The 21,908-nt window shown below is 43.5% G+C and overlaps 1 protein-coding gene across 10 annotated transcripts in view; it reads right to left on the bottom strand.

Annotated features, from left to right (window-relative positions):
• Positions 1-21,908, bottom strand: part of CTNND1 (catenin delta 1) — a 47,157-nt gene that overhangs the window by 14,098 nt on the left and 11,151 nt on the right. For 4 of the 10 annotated variants that reach the window (XM_082845578.1, XM_082845579.1, XM_082845573.1 and 1 more), the window contains 6 exons: positions 9,909-10,025; positions 8,184-8,474; positions 6,116-6,187; positions 5,224-5,376; positions 4,274-4,809; positions 626-1,089 (listed from right to left, as the gene is read on the bottom strand). In XM_082845578.1, the coding sequence (XP_082701704.1) occupies positions 626-1,089; positions 4,274-4,809; positions 5,224-5,376; positions 6,116-6,187; positions 8,184-8,378 (1,420 nt within the window). In that variant the 5' untranslated portion in view covers positions 8,379-8,474; positions 9,909-10,025. Of the gene's footprint in view, positions 1-625; positions 1,090-4,273; positions 4,810-5,223; positions 5,377-6,115; positions 6,188-8,183; positions 8,475-9,908; positions 10,026-15,632; positions 17,210-21,908 lie in introns of those variants that run through there. The other 6 variants (XM_082845577.1, XM_082845576.1, XM_082845575.1 and 3 more) reach the window with 4 other exon arrangements.

Below are 21,908 nucleotides of genomic sequence, written 5' to 3'. Positions count from 1 at the left end.
TCTATGCTATTTCTTTTTCTTTCTTTCTTTCTTTCTCTTGGAACGCTGATTGTGATCCACAAAGTTGTGTTCAATACACACTAATGGAGTATGACCCACAATCTGAAAAACCACTCTTCTAAAGCAAGGACCACAAGCACAAATGCCTATACATGCCAGGCAGGTGAGTCAGGACAAGCAGATATTTTAAAGAAATTACAAGAATATGGGTTAAGTGCCAACTGACACTCAGCTTCAATTCTGGGGAGACAACTTCCTAGGTGGTGGCAGTTGGTCAGAGATAACATGTTGGAAATTATTGCGAACTGGAGAGCACGTGCCCCAATCAGCTCAGACCAGCTACTGCCAGGTAGCAAAAGAGATCCATTGCTACCAGTTCCCGCACGTTTAAAATAGAAGGCAAGAATCTGGAATTTTAAGTGAAATCTTCTGCGTTTAAAACATTAGCAAACAATGCTTTAAAATTTGGAAAACCTTGCATGATCCAAATCTGTGAGATGGATTTGACCCAAAGGCCACAACATTTAATCAACAGTCAAAGGACTAGAAATCCTTCTAGTTCTCAATCTCTCTAAGGGATAACAGTGACCCTAACCTAACAGTTTCCCTTGGGCCTAGAACTCACCAGTAATAACTTCAGTGAGGTCCATATCACGAGCCTTTCGGAGTAATCGCACAAGAGCAGGAACACCATCACAGTTTTTTATAGCAATCTTGTTATCCTGGTCACGCCCGAAAGAGATATTCTTGAGAGCTCCACAGGCGCCAAGGTGCACTTCTTTCTTGGGGTGGTCTAACAATCCCACCAGTACTGGGATACCCTTGAGCTTCCGAACGTCAGTCTTCACCTTGTCATTGCGGTAGCACAGGTGTTGCAGGTATGCAGCTGCATTGGACTTGACAGCATCCAAACGGAATCCTAGCATGGCTATCACCTCTGGCAGCTCTGGCTGTCTCCAATTTGGGGGTGGAGGCCCTCCCTTGCGCAGGCTATCCAAGCTCGCTAAACTTCCCCGTTCGTGCTGGGCCAAAGGAGCCCAATAGTACTGGTCTGATGGTACCTCCTCACCAATCATGTCTTCATAGCTCCTGCAGTGTTGGAAGAACCGGAAAGAAAAAAGGAATACTTTAAGTTGTTAAGCCTGGTTTCTTGGGGGGCTCCCATTACCCCTCATCTTCAAGGAATGAGTAACCCCAGCTCTAGTACACTAGGTCTTATCTCTCCTTTGCATAAAAAATATACCGATCAGTTTTTCTGAATGAGATAAGGCAATAATCTTAAACGCATCTGCAATTAGATTAAAGCTGCCATTTTTTTCTGTGAAGTTTACTAGCTTGGAGGAGCAACAAGCATTCGAAGAGTTAATCACAAAAAAGAACCAAACCCTGACTGCTTAGCCTTGAAGGATATCTGACACCTACTAAACTTCTCCAGATAGAGACTGAAATAAACCTTCAGACAGCAGAGTTAATGAAACCAACTGACTTGGTGCCACAGAAATTAGCGAACAACGTCTGAGAACAGCTCTCATAAGGCCTTAGGCTAAAGGGAAAATAAGGCATTTACTTACACACAGGAAAGAGCTGGTGGAATAAGACCCTTAAACACATTTCACATTTAAGTCTCTCCTTACCCTATTTTGGAAATTATTAAAAAAGAGATGATAGAGTAAAAGCAGTAAAGGATGTCTTAACACCTCATGTGAGGACTTGGCTTTGGTACTGATGAGGTATAAGCTTGAACATTAGTTTGCACTAGTTCATCCCAAGGTCATCTCTGCTACTCAACAAATGTGTTTGAGACATAATTTCTAGTCTCCAATTTCTAAAGACAACACTTCCAATTCTGTCAAAATAGATACTACTGACCACCATCACATTTGGGATACCCAGTCACTATGAAAAGGGACAGACAGAGCAACTGAAGGTAAAGAAAAACATCTAACCAGAGATAGCGCTCCCTATTTCAGTACTACCAACGACCACTAGAGGGCGAGTCTGTCACGCTATTATTTATTCATAGCCACCAGGAAGGAAGAGACCCATTATCAGTGAGCTCATCTCACTCTGTGGCTCCCACAGGAGAGAGGAGAATCCATTGTGTGGAACTCTCCAAATAAGCCCGTCGTTTGTTCCGCAAAACCACTCCCACTGTCACCAAACCCTCAAGGTTTTAGCCTGAGCAGAGGGCCTGCCTCATAGCTGTCAACATCAACCACTCAAAAGTGATTTAAATGGACAAAGCAGTTAGTAAAAGATCACTATTTTGCAATATCAGTGAAACAAAATAAGCAGGTTATAGAGCTGAGTTTTAAAAGTAGGCAACTAAACAGCATATTAAGATTCCATTTCAGTAGGGAAAAAATAAAGTCAGAGTGTGTTTACATGTATAAGAAAAAGAACTCAAAGGAAAAGCATCAAAATGTTAACAGTAGTTCTTTATCAATGGATGGTGTGCTTATCTAGTTTTGTAGTGATGATGTTTTTACTTTTATTGTTATTTTAATATAAGCAATTACAAAAAATTACCATAACTGAAGATTTTGGTCACTCAAGTTAGTTTTACAAGTGGATCATGACATTCTTTCCTTTGTCTTACAAATAACAAAGCTGTGCCCAGAAAGATTAAATGGCTTGCTTAAGGCTACACAGCTAGTGGCAAAGGCACAACTAGAACCAAGGTCTTCTGGTTCAGTGCTTTTTCTACAAATCATTCTGCCTTACAGTTTTCGTTTGACCTTGTATTACTCTCCTAGCCCCAGAACAGGAAGCAGCAAATGTTCTTGCTAGTCAAGCAGGTTTCCAAGTCCAGTATCACCCTGGAATAAACCCAAGAACCAAGCCCAAGCCCTCGTTCTTTATGTCAGTTGCCACAGCAAGGGACAACAGAGAATGACCTGGCCGCCAGCACCCACCTAGATCCAATCCCTCTACTAATGAGGAAGTCAGAAAAAGCAGACTTGTCAACAAAGAGAAGAAGCCAACACCCTAGGCAGACTCCTTTGGTGATAGCTGTTATCTACCACTGCTCCAAGTTGCACCAACTAAGGCCTGATGTGCCCCCTCACCCCCACCCCAGGAATAAAAGATGAGTCACATGGGAGTTGGATTTGCTGTCCAAAAGACACCTGAAAGGTGAGTGACTCAGGCTTAGGTAATGAGGCCTCTACCCCTGGGCCCAGCCCAGTCTGCTGTTCACCAAAGCTACGTCATATAAGTAAAAACGAGCACCAAGGCATTTGTTTTAGAAAGTCATGACCTCATACAGAAATTCAGCAACAGCTGTTAGGATATCCTTACCATTAAGACATCCATAAATCTTCTCCCTTCATTCTTATCGTTTCTCTTTGCCTGGAAAACAGTCTCTGATTTATTCTAAAGCAGGATTGGCAGCCCATGGGCCAAACCTGTTTTCTGTACAGTCCCAAAACTAAACTAAGAATGGTTTTTATATTTTTAAAAGGTTGTAAAAAGAAGAACAACGACATACAACAAAAACGATATACTGTTTGCAAAGTCTAAATTAGTTCTATTTGGTCCTTTACAGAAAAGGTTTGCCAACTCGCATTCTAAAGCATTTTTTCAAGGCAAACCATCTACCAGTCCAAACGTCAATTACTACCTTTTTCACATCACCAAGGAATCCCCAGGGATAAACAGTAAAGTCGGAATTAGTGACCTTTCAGAGTGTCAATAATGTACCACCCTCTAAGGAAGCCACCCCCATTTCACTTTACAATCAAATGTAAGAACCTAAGCACAAAGTGTCAGGGTTTTCGTGAGATCAAGGTTTGTTTTTACTTGAGATTAAAACCATCACAGCGAAGGTTCTTATATATACCCTTAACTATCTATTCTGGCCTAAAACCCTCAACCTTGTTCTTAACACCAAACCAGAAGCTGAAGAAATTCCCAAGAACAAATATTCCATAGCCTCAGACACCAGGTTCCAAAAGGGGGTCAAATCTTAGGCAGAAAATATAGAAACTCTTGGCACAGAAACAAAGGCCACTCTTCAGAACACAGACCAATAACCATCACAAGTTGTTTTCTATAATTAAAATATATGATTTCTACAATGAAAAAGAGACAAAAAAGCATGTCAATACTTAGTAAAATCAGAAAAGGGAAGAAAAGGGTGGTCTTCCACAAAAACAGGCAGAGGAGGGGGCCACAACTACCTCTGAGCCCAAAAAGCACTTAGACGGAGAAGGAAGAGCAACCCCTTTTTGCTGTCTTTGAAAGACCCTTTTCTTCCCTTTTTCTTGCCTACCTGAGGCGTCGCCGAGGGTCAGAGGGTGTCCCAGTCCGACGGCCAGTGCCATAATCAGACATCATGCCGTAATCCACGTCATCGTAGCCCATGCTACGCTGGTCATCCTCGAGCCCATAAGGCTCTGGATGAAAACGATGCAGATCCACACTGCTCCCACCTACCCGAACCTGTGGCTGGGGCCCATAGACATCCTGTCTACTGGGTGCCCGGTAACCTTCCATGCTGGGCCTATACCGCTCCTCAATGCGGGTCACCCGGGACAGACTGCCATAGTTGTCACTGCTACTTGGATAACCATCTTCATAGTGGCGGCTATATCCATCAGGAGGGTAGTGGAAGTTCCTGGGAAGGGTAGCAGTGCCTGCTTGCCCCACATAGGGGCCAGGGCCCCCGTTGCCATTCTTGCGGAAGTCACGACCCAGAGTCTGGATATAGTTGTTTGAAACTGATGAGGCATCTACAGGCAGCCCATCTGGTCCCATAGGGACTGGCTGGACTGTCCGTGTTGTCACAGTCTTCACTACTTTCTTGACCTTCAAGTAAAGAAAGAGAAAAGAAAAATTAATGAAGTGAACAAATTAAGCTTAAATTCTAGACCACTCTAAGAAAAGAAACGAACCTCTACCCCCAGCTCGCTTTACCTAGAAATGCCATGCAATCTACCACCTACCCTTCTCTCCATCTTATAGGAATTCTCCAGGCAGGAAAATTGCACAGGCAGTTAACTATGCCTCTAAGGGAAGCTACTGCAGACTCTTCCTCATTCCATTAGATCTTCCCATATCTCTTCTATCTTCTCTGTCTACCCAGAGATCACTTTCTCTATGCCTTTACCACAGATCAGTGGCTCCTCACCCACCCTAATTAAGTGCTCAGCCCCTCCCCTTAATGAAGACCATAGGAAGAACTTCCCCATCATCCCAGACCTTATACAAGTCTTAGCTTACTGTGGTCTCTGTGCGCCGAGTGGTTCCATCATCCGAGGTCTCCACAGAGACAACAGACATGGCTCCCTCAGGGTCCTCCTCCGTGTAGGTCTCCACAATCTGCCCTGGCTCCTGCATCCTGGGGATGGTGCTATACAAAAGGTGACTGTGATCCTACATGGAAAAGAGAAAACAGAAAGAGCTATTATTAAGCCATATATACTAACAATCCATCCCAATGAGAGGCACTGCCTCCCTAAAGACACTGCACCTTCTATGGGCCCCAGGATTTTTAGAGGGGTGCCTGTCCCCACTTTTGAATTTGTACAAAAGGGCAGAAGACATAATTTCCCAGTTCTAGTCACTTAACAAACAGGAACTGAGTTAACTATAGCTACATCAACACCCAAGTGACAGAGACAGCAGATATAACTTCCCAGTTCTAATCATCTAAGTGAATATGAACTGGGTTAAACTGCAGCTACATCTACATCTGAGGGATCCTTCAAAAAACAAAAAAAAGTTCACCCAATAAGAAGTTTTAAGATGAACCAGAAAACCCCAATAAGAGCTATCTTCTGAATAGCTCTATGCTATTCTTCAGATATGCCTAAGGCTCAAGGTCAGCCAGATTCTAGGCATGGTTTTCAGCAAAGTAGAACCACGCCCATTCTAGAAAAGGGATGCAGTAATTGAGAGATCAAATACTGGATCAATGGGCATTACAATTAATTCCAAAATAAAACTACATTTATACTTTGAAACTCCATTTTTTAATTTTCCTAAATGAAAGAAACTAATTAATGGGAGCTTACAATGTGCCAGGCACTTTAGAAGACACCAATATGCTCTTAAGCTGAGGAAGTAAGAAAGATATGAATAAGCAACCCAGACCTTGAGCCAAAAGAATTACCTGGGGTCCGTTGAGTTTTAGATCTGAAAATTTCTGTCGCTCAAGGTCAACATCGCCCACAAACCGGCCGTTCTGAAACATAGCCCACAAGAAGACAATTCATTTTGTGGCCTTCTTTTGCTCTATCAAACACAAATGATCTTTGTTCCAAACAGGAAAAGGCCTTTCAAGAAGACATTTGTGGCCTGGAGTCCTTCTGTCAGTACAGATAAAAGAAGCACATCACTCCTTAGACTTAACACCTCAAAATTGGAACCGGGCCTAGAACTCTGGCAGACTGGGTCTCTGGAACATAGGAACGTAAGCTCTATGAGGGCAGAGGTTTATTGTGTTTTGTTTTTGGTCAGTTTTGTTCACTGTCTCCCTAGTGCCTTGATCAGTGCCTGGCACATAATAGGTACTCAAAAACTATTTTCTGAATAAACAGCAGAGACTCAGATAAGTTCCCCACGAAATCTTTTTGGAAAGCCATAAGAACATAAGGAAACTTGGAAAGCCTAGGTTGGGGGGTTTCCAAAGCCTTCTTTATTGTTTCATGCATCTTCATGCTCTACAACCACTGGAAACTCCCATACCAGGCAGCTTTTTAAAGAAAGAGGCAAGAAGTATGAGTTTCTCTTTCCAAGTAGAAAGAAAACAAGTATCTCAACTCCCCTCAAGCAGATGTCTCAGTATCTTCATCACCAATTATTAGAGCCACAGAACACGTTCAAAAATGTCATTCTTAAGTTGCTCTGTCTTAAACAGCAGGAAATAATCTAATAACATTATACTACGTAAAAATACATTTGACTACTCCCCTTCAAAAAGAATACAGTGAGATTCAGCCACCTTGGGAGACTCTTCCCCCACCCTACTCCCATTACATAGGGAGTGTAATGCTGTAGGGAAAGGAAGTTAAACATTACTTTCAGGAAGAAGGAAGGGTGTGGTTTCATTGCTGAGCAGAAGTTAAAAATAAAAGAGAAAGAGAGAGAGAATCCATGTACTAAATCCTGGAATTCCCCACCACCTCCAAGGCTGAGCAATCCTGCTCTCCTTTTCAATACATACCCCTCCCTCAACCCTAACCCTCTATTCTTGTTCCTATAAAAATCCTAGGAACACTGCAAACACACTGCTTCCAAATTCCTGATCATCCCCAATTGGAATTATATCCTCTCACTCAACACGCTCCTTAGCATGAGGGACCTTCTCCATCTTAGAAAATAAATAAGTAATCAATGAAAGGACTTATTGGAGCATGAGCACTGTTCTTCGTTCCCATCAGAGATCTCTTAAAATGAAGTCTATCAGGCAATGCCTACTACATACACACACACACACACACACACACACACACACACACAAAACCTCAGACAGATTACATCACAGCGAAGTCAGACTACAGAAACCATAGGAAACACAAGATACTTCTCATTTCTAACACCAACTCTCCCAAGTCACAGCAGAGTCAGCCAACCCAGAGACCACTGGCTCCTGTGGTTATTTGGGTTAAACAGCAGCATGATGCTCGCTCTCCAACTCTAACCGAAAGAATTAACAATAACCCCTTCCTCCAAGGAATGATCTGCACAGCCAACAAGAAGAGCATGGCGCAGGGATGCACAGTTTATGAACGCTGACTGCCACACCTTCTGAGCAAACTGTTCTCTGAGGGAGGATACAAGATGCCCAACTGCCCCAACCACTAAGTAGGCATTTAATTTCCTGAATTTCTGATATGGGGGCGGGGGGGGGGGGGACATACAAGGAAAAAAACAAGTAACCTGAGTACAGCTTCAAATTATAGGATCTGCCATTACTAGAACTGCATCCCAACCCAGAAACCCCGCTCCAGCAAACAAGAAGTCAGATGGATGCTTCTAGAGATAAGTCCACCCAACTCAGCACAGCAGCAATATTCCCTATCTCTTAATCAGTATTTATCACGCCTGTAAAGGTTATCATGAGGCATGGGCACTGGACAGCCCATAACCACGAGGAGAGTAGTTTCGCAAGAAGGATCATAGTCTCTCTATGACCATGCCAAAGTCCTACCTGCAGGTCTGATGGAGAGAGGGGTTACCTGATGCCGGCGGGTGAGGGTGCCGTTGGCCATGAGCGGGTTGGCATCTTGTGGTGAGACCCGGACGCGTTCCAGTTGCGCCGAGACGTGGCGCCGTTCCTCCTCCAGCGCCCGGGTCAGCTTCTCAAACTGGGCCTCTTGTTCCTTCACAGAGGCCAAGATGCTGGCGGTCGACTCCACCTCTGAGTCGTCCATGAAGGTAAGGGGCAGAGCCGCCGCAGGGCAGGGTAAAAAGGGAAGGTGGATCACAGGGGGAGGAGGAAGGAGGGAGAAGGCCCCCCTCACTTCACACTACCGGGAAAAGGTAAGAGAGAGGAGAGAAAGAAAAGGTCACAGGTCAGAGAAGACAGATGAATTATTAATCCCAGAGCCAAAGATGCCCTCTCGTGGTTTTACTGCAGCACAGAAAGAGAGCCACCACCAAGCCTGGACCCACCACCAGTGTCTGTTCAAGCAGGATCCTTTGGCCATTACCCTCTTCAACACCCCACAAGAAATACCTATTGAAAGGAAAAGTGCAACTAGATCCAAGGGAGAATGTGCCTAGGGGCTGTAGTCATGACATGAGTTTAAAATTAGGTTATTCTCCCCTGGAAAAATTTGCTGGCATCAACTCAATGAAAGATGTAACTCCACAGTATAGACAAGCACACGCTCTCCTGCTGGGGCGAGCCACCTCTGAGATACGGGGGCAGTGCAGATCTTACTTAACCTCTCCCAAATCTGAACACTGGAATTGCTGGAGTGGTGGCAAATATACTAAATGAATATGCTAAATTAAAACGCCGGTAAGAAATGGATGCAGTAAAAAAAATTCCCACCATCAAAGGCAGGAAATAAAACTAAAGCCCTCAAATTGGATACATTTATAAAGGGATTTTCTACTTCTAAAAACTATACTACAGGGCTTCCCTGGTGGCGCAGTGGTTGAGAGTCCGCCTGCCGATGCAGGGGACACGGGTTCGTGCTCCAGTCTGGGAGGATCCCACATGCCGCGGAGCGGCTGGGCCCGTGAGCCATGGCCGCTGAGCCTGCGCGTCCCGAGCCTGTTGCTCCGCAACGGGAGAGGCCACAACAGTGAGAGGCCCGCGTACCGCAAAAAAAAAAAAAAACAAAACACTATACTACAACATTGAGGGCAGAATGTGTGCCTTGGCTAACAGAGGCAAGAAAGCAACAGAATAAAAAAGTCTACGTGTAAAAAGGCAACATTTTCAGTGACCTTCACATCTCTTTGTGGAGTAGGAAAAGGAGCATTATATTAAATTATAAAGTTACCCCTTGAAGTAGTTCGTATTCTAACCTTCAATTAACAGCTGGAACTTCCTACATCTCTGTTATCCTGCAGAAAGCTCTAAACAGGCTACATTTTTACCTCTTTACATATTCCAACTAAGGGTAAATATCCAAGTATCTAGAGGGTTTATGTGTACCACTTCCACAATAAATGATATTCAGAAGCGAAGAGTTCCCCATACCCTATTACATAATCTGCAAGCTGGCTAGTAAGTGGAGGGGCATTGTAGTCATACTGTTGGATTTAGTAGGGTTTCTCTCTTATAAGTTGGCTATAAGAGACTTTCTGGTCAGCCCAAGATATACCACGTTGAAAGGCAGGTTTTAGAATAAACCCTCTCCCCTATTCCCCACCCTCTCCTCAACCCCTCCAGAAAAAAGGCACTTAAAAATTTTTTTTATTCTTAATAAACATATTTACATACACACCTGTTAAGAGAAGGTCGTAACTGATTGGTTTAACAGAGAACAGCCCAGTCTAGATTCAAAATATCATGGGAGAAGCATCCCAGCCACCACAGCAAGGAGGAAGCAGGAAGAAGAGAGCTGTAGAAATATTTGGAGGAAAAATAGGAATGAGAGAAAAATAAAATATACCTAATACATTAAAAAAAAAAAAAGAGCAGCAAGGGCACGTGTTGGGGAAAAAACAATCTGGGAATGGAAGGGAGTAATTTAAAATACGACTTGGAATTGCTTAATGTGACAAATGCCCTTTGGACTTTGCTCTGTTTTCAAATACTTGGACCTTGGTCGTAGTTTTCATTAAAACCTGGATTCTACTGTCATGTCAGAGTTCCTCTACATGTATTTCTGTAGAGAACCAGGAGCAGGTCATAATATGGATATATATTCACTTACCCCCTGTTCCCAGCAACCAAATTGGGAAGGAAAAAAAAAAAATGGCTGTTGGAATGCCCTTCCCCCTCCTTCCCACCCCTAAGGCAGAAACCTCAGAGCCCAGTCCCAGCATGCCCACAAAGATATTGAGAAACCAATGCAATAGTCGTCGTGGGGAAGACATGTGGGGACTAGCCTAGGCTAAGCCTTTAGCTTCAGTTCCCTTTCCCACGCTCCCCAGAGCCCTACACCAAGCACAATCGCTTGGGCCTGTTTGCTTTAGAGTATATGTAGTATTCAGCAAGCAAGAGTACCCAGAGGAACTGATAAATAGGTGCCCAATAAACTCCTCAATTAATTCTCCATCACCAAGACTCCTTCCAGTGGATCTAGATCTCCTTCCAGTGGATCTAAATCCAAGAATGTGGCAGTCTTTTTTCCAAAGTCCTCCTACCCAGGCTCTGGGCTCCCGCAGTCACTTATCAACTCCTGTTCTTCCTTTAGGTCCAAAGCCCATTGTCACTTTCTCAATTCCCACCCTGCACTCCAACAGGCCACTCAAAGGTCTTTAATAAGTAGCCTTATTTTTTTTTGAATGTTGCTCCCTTTTCATCTCTGTTACTTCATTTGCACTTGCCCTCATCTGCTATGTACAATGACCTATGAACCTTCCACACCAAGAGGACCCGGAGCTGGGGAGATTCTTCCAGTTCTGGGTTTCAACAGGGTCTGTCTGAACTGTAGTTAGCACTCTGGCAGTCTCTGCCCTGTAATCTTCTTTGCTAATAAAACACCAAACTACCACTACTTCAGGCATACAGTGCCAACACTCCCTGTTGCACAGAGAAACTGTCACCCTTCCATAAAATTGCCACTTTCTGCCCCCACAACTTTAGCTAATACAATACAGGGAGTTAGGAAGGGTAGTAGGGCCTCTACCCAGGGCTCTAGGTCGGGAAGCAATATCTGGAAAAACATCAGCTTCTCCCATCTTCGTGGCTTTAAAAGCTGACCACCTGGCTCTAATTTGGAGAAGAAGGCAGAAAAGTTAAGAAAAAGAAGATCAGATTCCTAGGCCTAACAGCATGGGGGAAATTTTCTGCCTGAAAGAGGGCAGAAGCAGAGCTTTGTAGGACAGAACTGGACTCAGAAGACAGGTCCCAGTCCTGGCTCTGCCACTAGCCAACAATGGCAGTAAGTCACTGCCACGTTCTCATCTGTAAGATGCCAATACCACCAGCCCCGTCTAACTCAGAGTTGCTGTGAGGATTGGCTGAGAATTTAATGCTATACAAATGTGAGGTATTAAGTTGTTTCAAGAGTTAGTTTCTATCTTCCAATTACATTACTTAATAGTAATGCCTCAGCCCAAAACTATTTTGTGAACTAGTAGACGAAATTAACTGGATCAAGTGCATAACTGGGTTCTAAGGAGAGGATGAGGCTGGTTTCCCTACTCCAACACTATTTACTAGGAGGTCCCACCTAGACCAGTGTTTCTGGGACACAGGGTGCTTCTCCTAAGTGCCTGGCAGTTATCACAGAATTACACATCTGCTACAATGAGCTCTCGATTCCCTGTGTGAGGCCTTAGCAGTTTATTACTAAGGAGAAAGGGAAGGTGAAAAGAACTAGCAATTACTGAATGTTTTACATTTACTATCCTGGCAATCCTTACAGCAACTCTAAGGAAGTTTTACTGCAAATGAGAAAACAGGCTATAGGTGTAGAAATTACCCAAGGTCTCAGTTAATAGCAAATTTTGAACTTAAGTCCAATATAAAATGGACAGTCCGGCACCTCTCTCTTACAACTTTTAAGAGCTTTCTACCCAAACATCACAGGAAAAAGGGAAAAGAAAAAATTTCCATTTATCTTTAGGTTAAAGGGTTATCCATAATGTCTACAAATAAGAAATAAGTGGGAGAAAAGAAATAAATGGGAGGAAAAAGAAAGCATATGCGGGGGAAGAGAACGAAGCAGTTAGGCAAGATATATAGTACCCCACCTCACAACTCAGAGACTTCAGAGTCTTCTCCATGCCAAACATACACATCATAAGAAAATTATACTATAGACCAGAATCTGCAAACCATTAACTGATGTTGGCAGTGAGAATCAGGAAAGCCTTAAGACTACAGGCCAACATCTTTACAGGTTGGCCACTTACTATGGATTACACTTGTTCTCACTTAAAAAAAGTTCATCGGGAATTTCCTGGTGGTCCAGTGGTTAGGACTTGGGGCTTTCACTGTCGTGATCCCGGGTTCAATCCCTGGTCAGGGAACCAAGATCCTGCAAGCCAAGCTGCACAGCCAAAGGATAAAAAAAGATCATCAAGGAATTGCCAAGGTGAGGGAGAGGAGCAAAGTGAACAAATGAACCTTGCAATTCTCCTAACACTAGATCTTCTCAGAGTAACTGGTTTTACTCTTTTTTTAAAAAAAATACATTTATTTTATTTATTTTTTTATTTTTGGCTGCATTTGGGTCTTCGTTGCTATGTGCAGGCTCTCTCTAGTTGCGGTGAGCAGGGGCTACTCTTCGCTGCGGTGCACGGGCTTCTCGTTGCGGTGGCTTCTCCTGTTGCAGAGCATGGGCTCCAGTAGTTGCGGCGTACAGGCTTCAGTAGCTGCGGCGTGTGGGCTTCAGTAGTTGTGGCACGAGGGCTCGGTAGCTGTGGCTCACAGGCTCTAGAGCGCAGGCTCAGTAGCTGTGGCACATGGGCTTAGTTGCTCCACGGCATGTGGGATCTTCCCGGACCAGGGATCGAACCTGTGTCCCCTGCATTGGCAGGAGGACTCTTAACCACTGCGCCACCAGGGAAGCCCTGATTTTACTCTTAACAAGCCATAGGTCCTATAGACCTACGAGTCTACAACAAGGCTCCCACATTCAAGCAATGACAACAGTAAACATTCAATCTCTTCTGTAAGAATTCTGAACCAGAAGAAGTTGAATTAAATCAAATACCCAGAAAGGCCAAACAGTCTGACAATGCCAACCAGGTAAAAGAGGAAAAGAAGAAAGTCACTTGCCAATAGCACAGTCCCCACAATGACTTGTTCTACTGTAAATTGGCCATAGAAATATAATTTGAAATTTTAATTTTTAGAGGTTAAGAACATAAACTTTGGAATCACACTGACTGCGTTCAAATCCCAGCTCCATTGCTTCTTAGCTATATGACTTTGGGCAAATCTCTCTAATCCTCAGGTTTCTTTTCTGTAAAATGGGAAAAATAAAATACACAGGGTGGTTGTGATGATTAAACGAGACAATCCATGGAAAGTACTTAGAAAATGTCTTGACGCACAGAAAGCTACTGCTACCAATACAATACTATTACAAACAGTTAACACAAGAGACTAGAGTTTTGGTCGTGTTGTTAGGGCTTTTGAGTAAACCACACGTCTCCACATGTTCCCCTCTCCCACTTACTGTAGCTCTGTAAACTACAGGAATCCTTCACACTCTTAAAGGGAAAAAAAAAAAAAAAATTAAACTCCAGGCCAGGGGTCAAAAGACCCGGAGTTCAAGTCCTGGCTCTGCCGAAAACAAATTGTGAGACCTTGGAGAAGTTATAAATAACCCCTGTAAGTTTTACTTTTTATTACTTTTCAGAGTTTAGCTTTAATGGGCTAATATATGTAAAACTACAGGCTGGGTAACTCTGAACGTGTCTGCCGCCTCCATGCACTTCAGACAAGTATATCCAAAGAGATGAGCAGGATCAGGCATAGAGGCCTCTGCGGAAAGCAGAAAAGTTACGTGTCTTCAGATGGAGAACTCTAAACCCCGAAAAATAGTCTTTGGGTTCTTAGGAAAGAAGTGTTATCTTCTGTAGAGCCAGGTCCAAATGCAGCCCTCTTCACTTCTTCCTATTTCTTCATTATGAAATCAAAACCAATGTCAGAAAGTTATCCCTTCCCTCTAAATGCAATGATAAGCAAAATTCCTCTTCTACATCACCCTAGGGATTTCAAACTGCTTTTTTAAAAAGCACACTGAGCCTTCTATTAAAGAATACCAATCAATAAAATATAGCACCTGTAACACTACAGAACTGTATTACATAACATTCAAACCAAAAAAGGTAGGTCTTCCAAACACCGAAAAGGCATTTATTTGCGTTAACTGGCATTTGCCTGCAAGTTCAAAGCAATTAATGCTGTTCAACCACAAACAGAGAAAATTGGCACCTTTTTTTTAAATCAAAAGGAATGTGTTTTGTCAATAGTTTTTCTATGGCTTCTTATCACAGAGTGCTTATACCAAAGTCCAAAGTCTTAGTACTCCACCCACCACTTGAAGTTCCACCATCCAAAGCTTAGAACAATTCAAAGCTCAGTCAGAACAACTCTCATATTTCTCCCTGCTGGAAAAACTCACTCCCACACTAACCCCAAGTCTCTGAACGTGACTTGCAATAAGATGGAGAAAGGACTCTGCTCACTTCACAGTCTCATGTCAACTGGGCACTTCTCAGAATTACAAAACTTGACATTCCAGAAATGGCATTGTCTTAGGTGTTTAGCAGTTTCTGTGCTTCCCTGGGGATCTGCTTTATGATAGGCTCAGCTTCTCCACTTAAGAGCACTCAAAAGGCTGACTGAAGGAGTCTCAGTTTTACAAGGAAGGACTAGGTCTCACTGTGTCCAACACAAATCTGATGAATTAAGGGAGTCTCCGGCAAATCACCCTCCTCTTAGGAAAGAGTGATCATTCTATCTCATTGGAGTTTCAGAGAAAAAAGGGAAAATAGATATATGAAAGGATTTTTTTTTTTTAAAGAAATACTTGTTACAAGGCGGCTGAGCTAGCAATCTCTATAGGTCACTAGGACACCTTAAACATTCTAGTTACCTGTCAGGATTTAAAGTTTTTACTGTGACTTTAAAAGGAAAAAAAAAAAAAAATCACCTCCACCATCTTGACCCTAAATTCAGAAACCAGATGGAACATTCTTCTTGCTCTCTTTTCCCCTCCCAAGTATTCTGGGAATCCCCCAAACCATAAGATACTAAAATGTCTAAATGCTAGACTGGCTTTGAAGCTAAGGAAGGGTGTGGCTCTCAGCTCCTGAGGGGGCCCAGGACTGAAAGGGTATGGAAAGAAACAAAACCTGCTTCTCTCTGGAGAGTGTATGACACACACACAGGACTGGTCTAACAAGCCCTTCTGATCTCTCAGGCCAGGCCACCTCCTTCTCCTCCCCCACCACCCACGTGCCTCTCCAAGGCCTTCCACTGGGACAGATAACACTGAATTTTCTCTCAATCCTGAGCGTCTGAGACACCTCAAGTTACTTACCTGTATCCCTGTTGCAACCCTGCCAAAGGCACCTCACGCAGCCTTATAAGGAGAAAGCAGAGCTTTAGGGAGAGGCCAATAAGGAAACAAAGATAAGAAGGAGGGGCAAAAAACAGAGGGAGGTGTCAGACTGGAGGAAGGGGAGAGGCCAAATGCCTTTCTCCATTCTACAAAAGGAGGGGAAAAGAGAGGAGGTCAGGTATACAATGGGAAATTAGAAAAAGTCTAGTCAAAATGGAACAGTAGTGTTTAACTCCTGTCATAAAAGAGAAATCCTAAAATTAACTAGGACACCTTACACTCTTCCCTACCCTAGGCTAGAGGGAAAAAATTCATGGAAAAAAAGCTTAACCTTAAGGTTTACTAGAGGCCACCCAACTGTCTGAGCTCACAGTCCTTTTTTAAAGTGGCAGCTTCTCACCAAACCTCCTAACTTTCTATCCCTGGCATTCCCACCATTCCTCTGCCCATCATTTGAAGATGACTTGGAAAAGCTGAAAGCATGTAACTGAATCATATTTACAGTCCAGCTTCCTAAGAAAGCCCTGAGCCCTGAAAAGAGCAACAAGACACCCCTTCCATTAGGTTTAGAGTATGCCTCCCTTTTGAGACAAGCAAGAGAGAGAAGGTGTGAGTCTATGAAGAAATCATAGGCAAGATGAAGGTCCTATTTCAGCTCAGGGCAGATAGCTGAAGGAAATGTTTCTCCCTATCTGAAAGAAGAAAATCTGACCTTACAGGGGGAGAGAAGTTGTGAGTCATTAATTACTGACCTCCCCCTATAAATTATCACAGATACTCTTCCCAACAACCTCTGAGGTAATGTTGGCCCCTTTTATAGATGAGTAAACTGTGCATCAGAAGTATTGGCTTCCCTGGTGGCGCAGTGGTTAAGAATCCACCTGCCAATGCAGGGGACACAGGTTCAAGCCCTGGTCCGGGAAGATCCCACATGCCGCGGAGCAACTAAGCCTGCGCGCCACAACTACTGAGCCTGCGCTCTAGAGCCCACAAGCCACAACTGCTGAGCCCGTGTGCCACAACTAATGAAGCCCCTGTGCGTAGAGCCAGTGCTCTGCAACAAGAGAAGCCACTGCAATGAGAAGCCCGCGTGCCGCAACTAGAGAAAGCCCGTGTGCAGCAACAAAGACCCAATGCAGCCAAAAATAAATAAATTTAATTTAATTAATTTTTAAAAAAAGTATTCACTATCCTGCTCAAGGTCATCATATAACTAGTAAGTGGTAGAAATGCATCTCTTCTACTCCAAGTCCATGTTCCTTCTCCTTGATAGAGTGAAATGAGTATGAACTTTCTACGCTTCCTGTGGTTAAAAGTCATTCTAACTCAAATAGAGAAGGTGACCAAAAGTAAACTTTGGGGGGGGGAGGGGAGTGAGAAAGGATGAGGTGGAAGCACCTAGACCTTTGGGTATTGCCTTCATTCTAAAGCGCAAGACCTCATTCAATTCTGGAGAAGGCCAGAATTGAGAAATACCTTAGATTTCCCATTTTAAAAGGAAAAAGAACTTGGGAGAAAAGGTGAGAGGAGCAAAAGTAATGGTATTACTTGGTACACAATCACCTACTTTTCCACTGACTGGCCCGCTATAGAAATCTGACTACTTGCCACATTCTCTAATCACAGCTCAAGAAAGAAATCTAATCACAAACATCCCTACTCTCATTTTTAACGTGACATCTCACTAAACCAAAAGCAAAGATCAGATCAGAGGTGGGGTGGGAAACAGAAGGAACTAGAAGCAGGGAAGACTGTGCTAGCCAGCATCAGAACAGAGGGGAGGGATTGTTCTAGCGGTATGTTAGCAATCTGCCTCTAGGGCAGCTGTCCTCCTGGGTAATCAAAGGCCGGCTTGTGCGTGTGCTCAGGGACTAGCCAGCCTGGCAAGAAGCTGAGGACTCAGCCACCCAATCCACAAAGTGAGAAGAGATGCCTGTTTCACAGCTGGAATGGAGGGCAGGGAAAACACAAAACAAGAGGAAAAGGCAGCGGGAGGGGGTTGGGGGCAGCGGGCGGGGACAGAGAGTGTTACAGGTGCTATTTCAGTCTAGACAGAGGAGAAAAAAAAATCCTAGGAAACTACCAACCATTCCCTAGTTAAGCGCAAACAGAGAATTGCCAGTACCTCTCAATACTAAAATAAAAAATGGGTAGGTTTCTCCAGCTCTGTATGTAGTAAGATGTCAACTGGAAGGATGAGACCTAAAATATAGGGGCCCGGCATTGCCTGGTTCTCTCTATTCCTTTCAGACTCAACAAGGTATCTGCAATATACACAGCGAATAAACATAATACAAATAAACATCTATCTCCTTCTAAAATTCCTTTCTTAATTAAATCCTAGAGATCTGTAAATAATAGTAGCACACATAAAAGTCAGTGAGATCCCCAATACTACGAGATCGAAGCCATTTATATAACTCAAGTGCTAAAACGCAAGAGGCCACAGTCAGAATTCACACTCCCTAATCCCTCGGAGTAGCTAGATGCTCTGAGACCCATTAGACACACAAAGGCTGCTCTCTTCTCAGTAGAGCCCTGTAGCAGGGCTGCTCTCCAGGGACAAAGAGATTTCACAGGAGAACCACAAAGACATCGCCCCTCTCCATTCCCCCACTCCCAGCTTTCTCACTTCCTGTCACAGTAGCACCAGACCACAGTCTCCCAGAAACAAACAAATACAAAGTGCTGGATTCTGGGCTTCAAGCCAACTGCATTCCAGGGCATCCTGTCTACCAATCACCAGCCAGAGCTCCCACTTTGCCCTGCTCAATTCCTTATCATGTTCAGGGAAAACAACCCTCCTCCCCGACCCAAGCCAACACTACATAGGACAAAGCTCAGGCCTTTAAGAATCATCAGAAAGATACTGTGTGAAGATCTAAGGGTTCAGAGGGGCTGAGGGGATGTTCAACATTCCCGCTTAGCTAGTTTCTTCACTTTGGAGGCCGCGGATCTTAAAACTGGTATTATACTCAGCTCAGCTACGTGTGATACATCTCATAGAAAGCTTCATCATGGCAATCTGATAACCAACCTGAATTCAGTCAATGGAATATTCCCACCTGGAAAAACTACTTCAGGACACATGCTCTGTCAACTTCTCTATCACCCATTTCTACTGTTTTCAAAGGCTTTCAAACTCTTTTCCCCACAAGAATAAAGCTGATTTTTTAAGAGGCCCCAAACAGAACAAACAAAGGCAGCAGACTCCACCCTACGAAGAGGCAGAATAGGTATCAGCAGATGCTAGGAGCAAAGTTATCTACTTCCCTAGGGAATGAAAGGAGGCCCACTAGGAATTGCACAGTACTTCTTGCAGCAAAAAAAAAAGTCAACACAACAAACAGCTTTTCCCGCTCACTACTCCCCCTGGAGTGGATCAGGGGCTGTAGACTTGGAACCTCATCAGAAAAGAAAGCCTCCCTTCCTAGTAAGGGTCCACAGCTGACACTAAGAATGGGATAAATGATACATTTTTCTGCTATCTTAAACAAGCCCACTGGACGTCAGCTCTAAACTTCCGAAGCAAAGATGCAGATAGATCAAGCTCTATTTAGCCAGACTCGTGAAATCCAAACCAACACCCTTTGCCCCCAGGGCTCAATTCTTGCATAAAGCCTAGTATAAGGCTCAGCACAGAGTTCTCAAACCAGAGGGACATTCCAGGCAACTAACTAGTAATACACTATCATTTCTCATCTTTTCTCCTCCCTTTCTCCTCCACTCCTTTCCCCTTCTTCTTGGATCTGCTAGAAGTACTCTGTGCAGAAGCCTGACTGGGATAGTACATGCTGATGCAAAAGGAGATAAGTCTAAAACAGCACAATTAGAAGGAATTAGTCCATATCTGGCTATGATATAACCAGATGAAAGGAAGTGGGGCAGGTATATACACAATAGTCAGCCATTCTAGAACGGGATAGAAAAAAGAATATTGAGCAACACTACATTTTAGAACAGAACTTAACAGCAGGTCCTAGCCACTGCAAACTATCACTGAAGTACACACACAAAAAAGTTAGAGATCTCTTACCTAGCACTAAATCGGACTAACTCCCTTTTTCACTCAAGAATAATTTTAAAAATTAGTTACAATTGTTGGTATTCTTATCCAATTCTCCCTTATTCATAGCCCAGGCCAAATAAATCAGTCAATTAAGTACTACTGTGTGAGATGGTTATATAAAAAGCAGATAAAAATAGTAGAGTAGAAGAGTTTTCTGAGATACTTTAAAAAAAAAAAAAAAGAGGGTTATAAAAGACACACCCCAGACAGAACTGGACACATCCGTATCAATGCTGCTACTGCTACTCCAAAAGGATGCTCCGCAGGTTCTCTGCCTCAAACTGAGTAGGTGAGACAAACTGCACGCTGACTCAGAAATATAGAAACCCATGATGGGAAGGAGGGAAGGAGACCAGTATAGCCAACTGATCGCAATTCAGCACAACTTCTTCAAAAGTCCTGGTCTACTTGTATCTCTCTGGCTGTTTGCAGACATTTAGAAAACCCAACCAAAGGAATAACAAATGGGTAAGGAGAAAGTCAATGGAAGGGCCCAAGACTTAAGCTGAATACTCAATGGTTGGAAAAGTATGAATTTGTTTTGCTATATAACTTCCCACGTACCCCCTTTCTCTCCAAGTCAGGCCCAAAGCTGAAAGAACTGGAGGGAGGGGAGGCAGAGAAAAGAATGTGATTGGGAAAAGGTTTTGCTGCATTCCAAGTAGCCAACATCCCACATAGCATTAAGAGTGCCCAAGAATCCAATCCCACTACTGAGAGTTGCTAGGACTCTGCTAACACACATCCAATTCCTCTACCACCCTCCCCCTAAGCACCCTGAAAAGCAGCATAATTGAGATAGCTTGATGAAGGCGCCAGCTGTTTCCACCACTCTCCCTCCCCCCAACCCCAGAGACCACAGTTCAAACTCACATCAAACACGTAATACAATTGGCCAGTAGGAAGGAGAAGCCAGAACTAAAATAGCAGGAAGAGTGCCAACTGGCCCCACTTAGAAGGAATGCTTTCTTGGCTCAATTTAAAATAAGAAACTTTTGTCATCCACTCCCCTCTGCCCAATTATGTTCTCCTTTCCACAACCTACCCCTCAGTGTCAAATGGATTGCAGTTTCTTCCCTACAACTCCTTGATCTATTTTCAAATGTCAGGGAATACAGGGGAGGTATAAGGTTGAATGTAAAATAATGTCTGGGAGATTGGAAGCCTTCCTGGACTGCAACAGCCAAACCTAGCACAGGGCTATCACATAAGGGTAAGTAGACAGGAGCCCACAGAGCACCCATCACCATGTTACAAGCAAGGAAAGAAGGGAGCAAATGCTTGTGCTACTGAACATTGATGATAGCCCTATTTCGCATGGAACGAACAGCCAGCTGAAGTAGTAATGTGATCAGCCCCTCCCCCACCCATATTCTAAGTTGACCAGCATTAGCCAAGGAGGAAGGGAAGGAAGCCAGCACTTCCTTTTCAGACAGGAAGTAACATTGGCCCTTCCTGTCGAGTTTTAAACAAATTGTCCAGCTGAGTTTCAATGTTAACATCCTCTCCTGAATTTGTTCCACAATTTCAAAATGGAGAGGGGAAATGGAGATATGGTCTAAAAGTTTCCCTTCCCCCTAAGAGGCAAGTCCTCAATTCCATACTAAGTGCTGGCAGAATCCCCAAATCAGGCAGTGACATCTGTAATTCCAAAATAATACGGGATACAGAGGTAGAAAACTTCAAATTAGCCACCTTCTTACCGTGTCTACTACCATGAACTATTCTTCTCTACTTCTTATACTAAGTAAATAACCACCCATCTGAGAAATCATATAGATATGTAGCTTAACTCAAATGTTCAGATCTTGTGGTCCTCAAGCCTAAGTGATCAGAATCACCTGGGAAGCTTTTTTAAAAATACAATCTCCCAAATCTACCTCCCCAACCCTCATACCTCAATTTCTGGAGGGAATGCCTCAGAATTCATGTTTGCAAAAAGCCGTTAAAGTGATTCTGAGAGTCAGCTATTGGGAACCACCGTCCTGGCCTATCCCTGACAACCTTCTGACCACCACATTCCTCTCCCAAAAAAGCATTAGTTATAAAATACATTATTTGGACCTGCTTAACTATTCAGCAGACAGCTCATTGTTCAGTCTGGATTTGAAAGCATGGATTTAAATATATAAATGGCCAGAATGACACAATCCTAAATGCTATATTCTAGACTCAGAACCTAAAAG

The sequence above is a fragment of the Leucopleurus acutus genome (genome assembly GCF_964270905.1).
Source record: "Leucopleurus acutus genome assembly, chromosome: 8".
Lineage (NCBI taxonomy): Eukaryota > Metazoa > Chordata > Mammalia > Artiodactyla > Delphinidae > Leucopleurus > Leucopleurus acutus.
The sequence above is the reverse complement of the archived record's forward strand: the minus strand, read 5'-3'. Positions and strand labels throughout refer to the sequence as shown.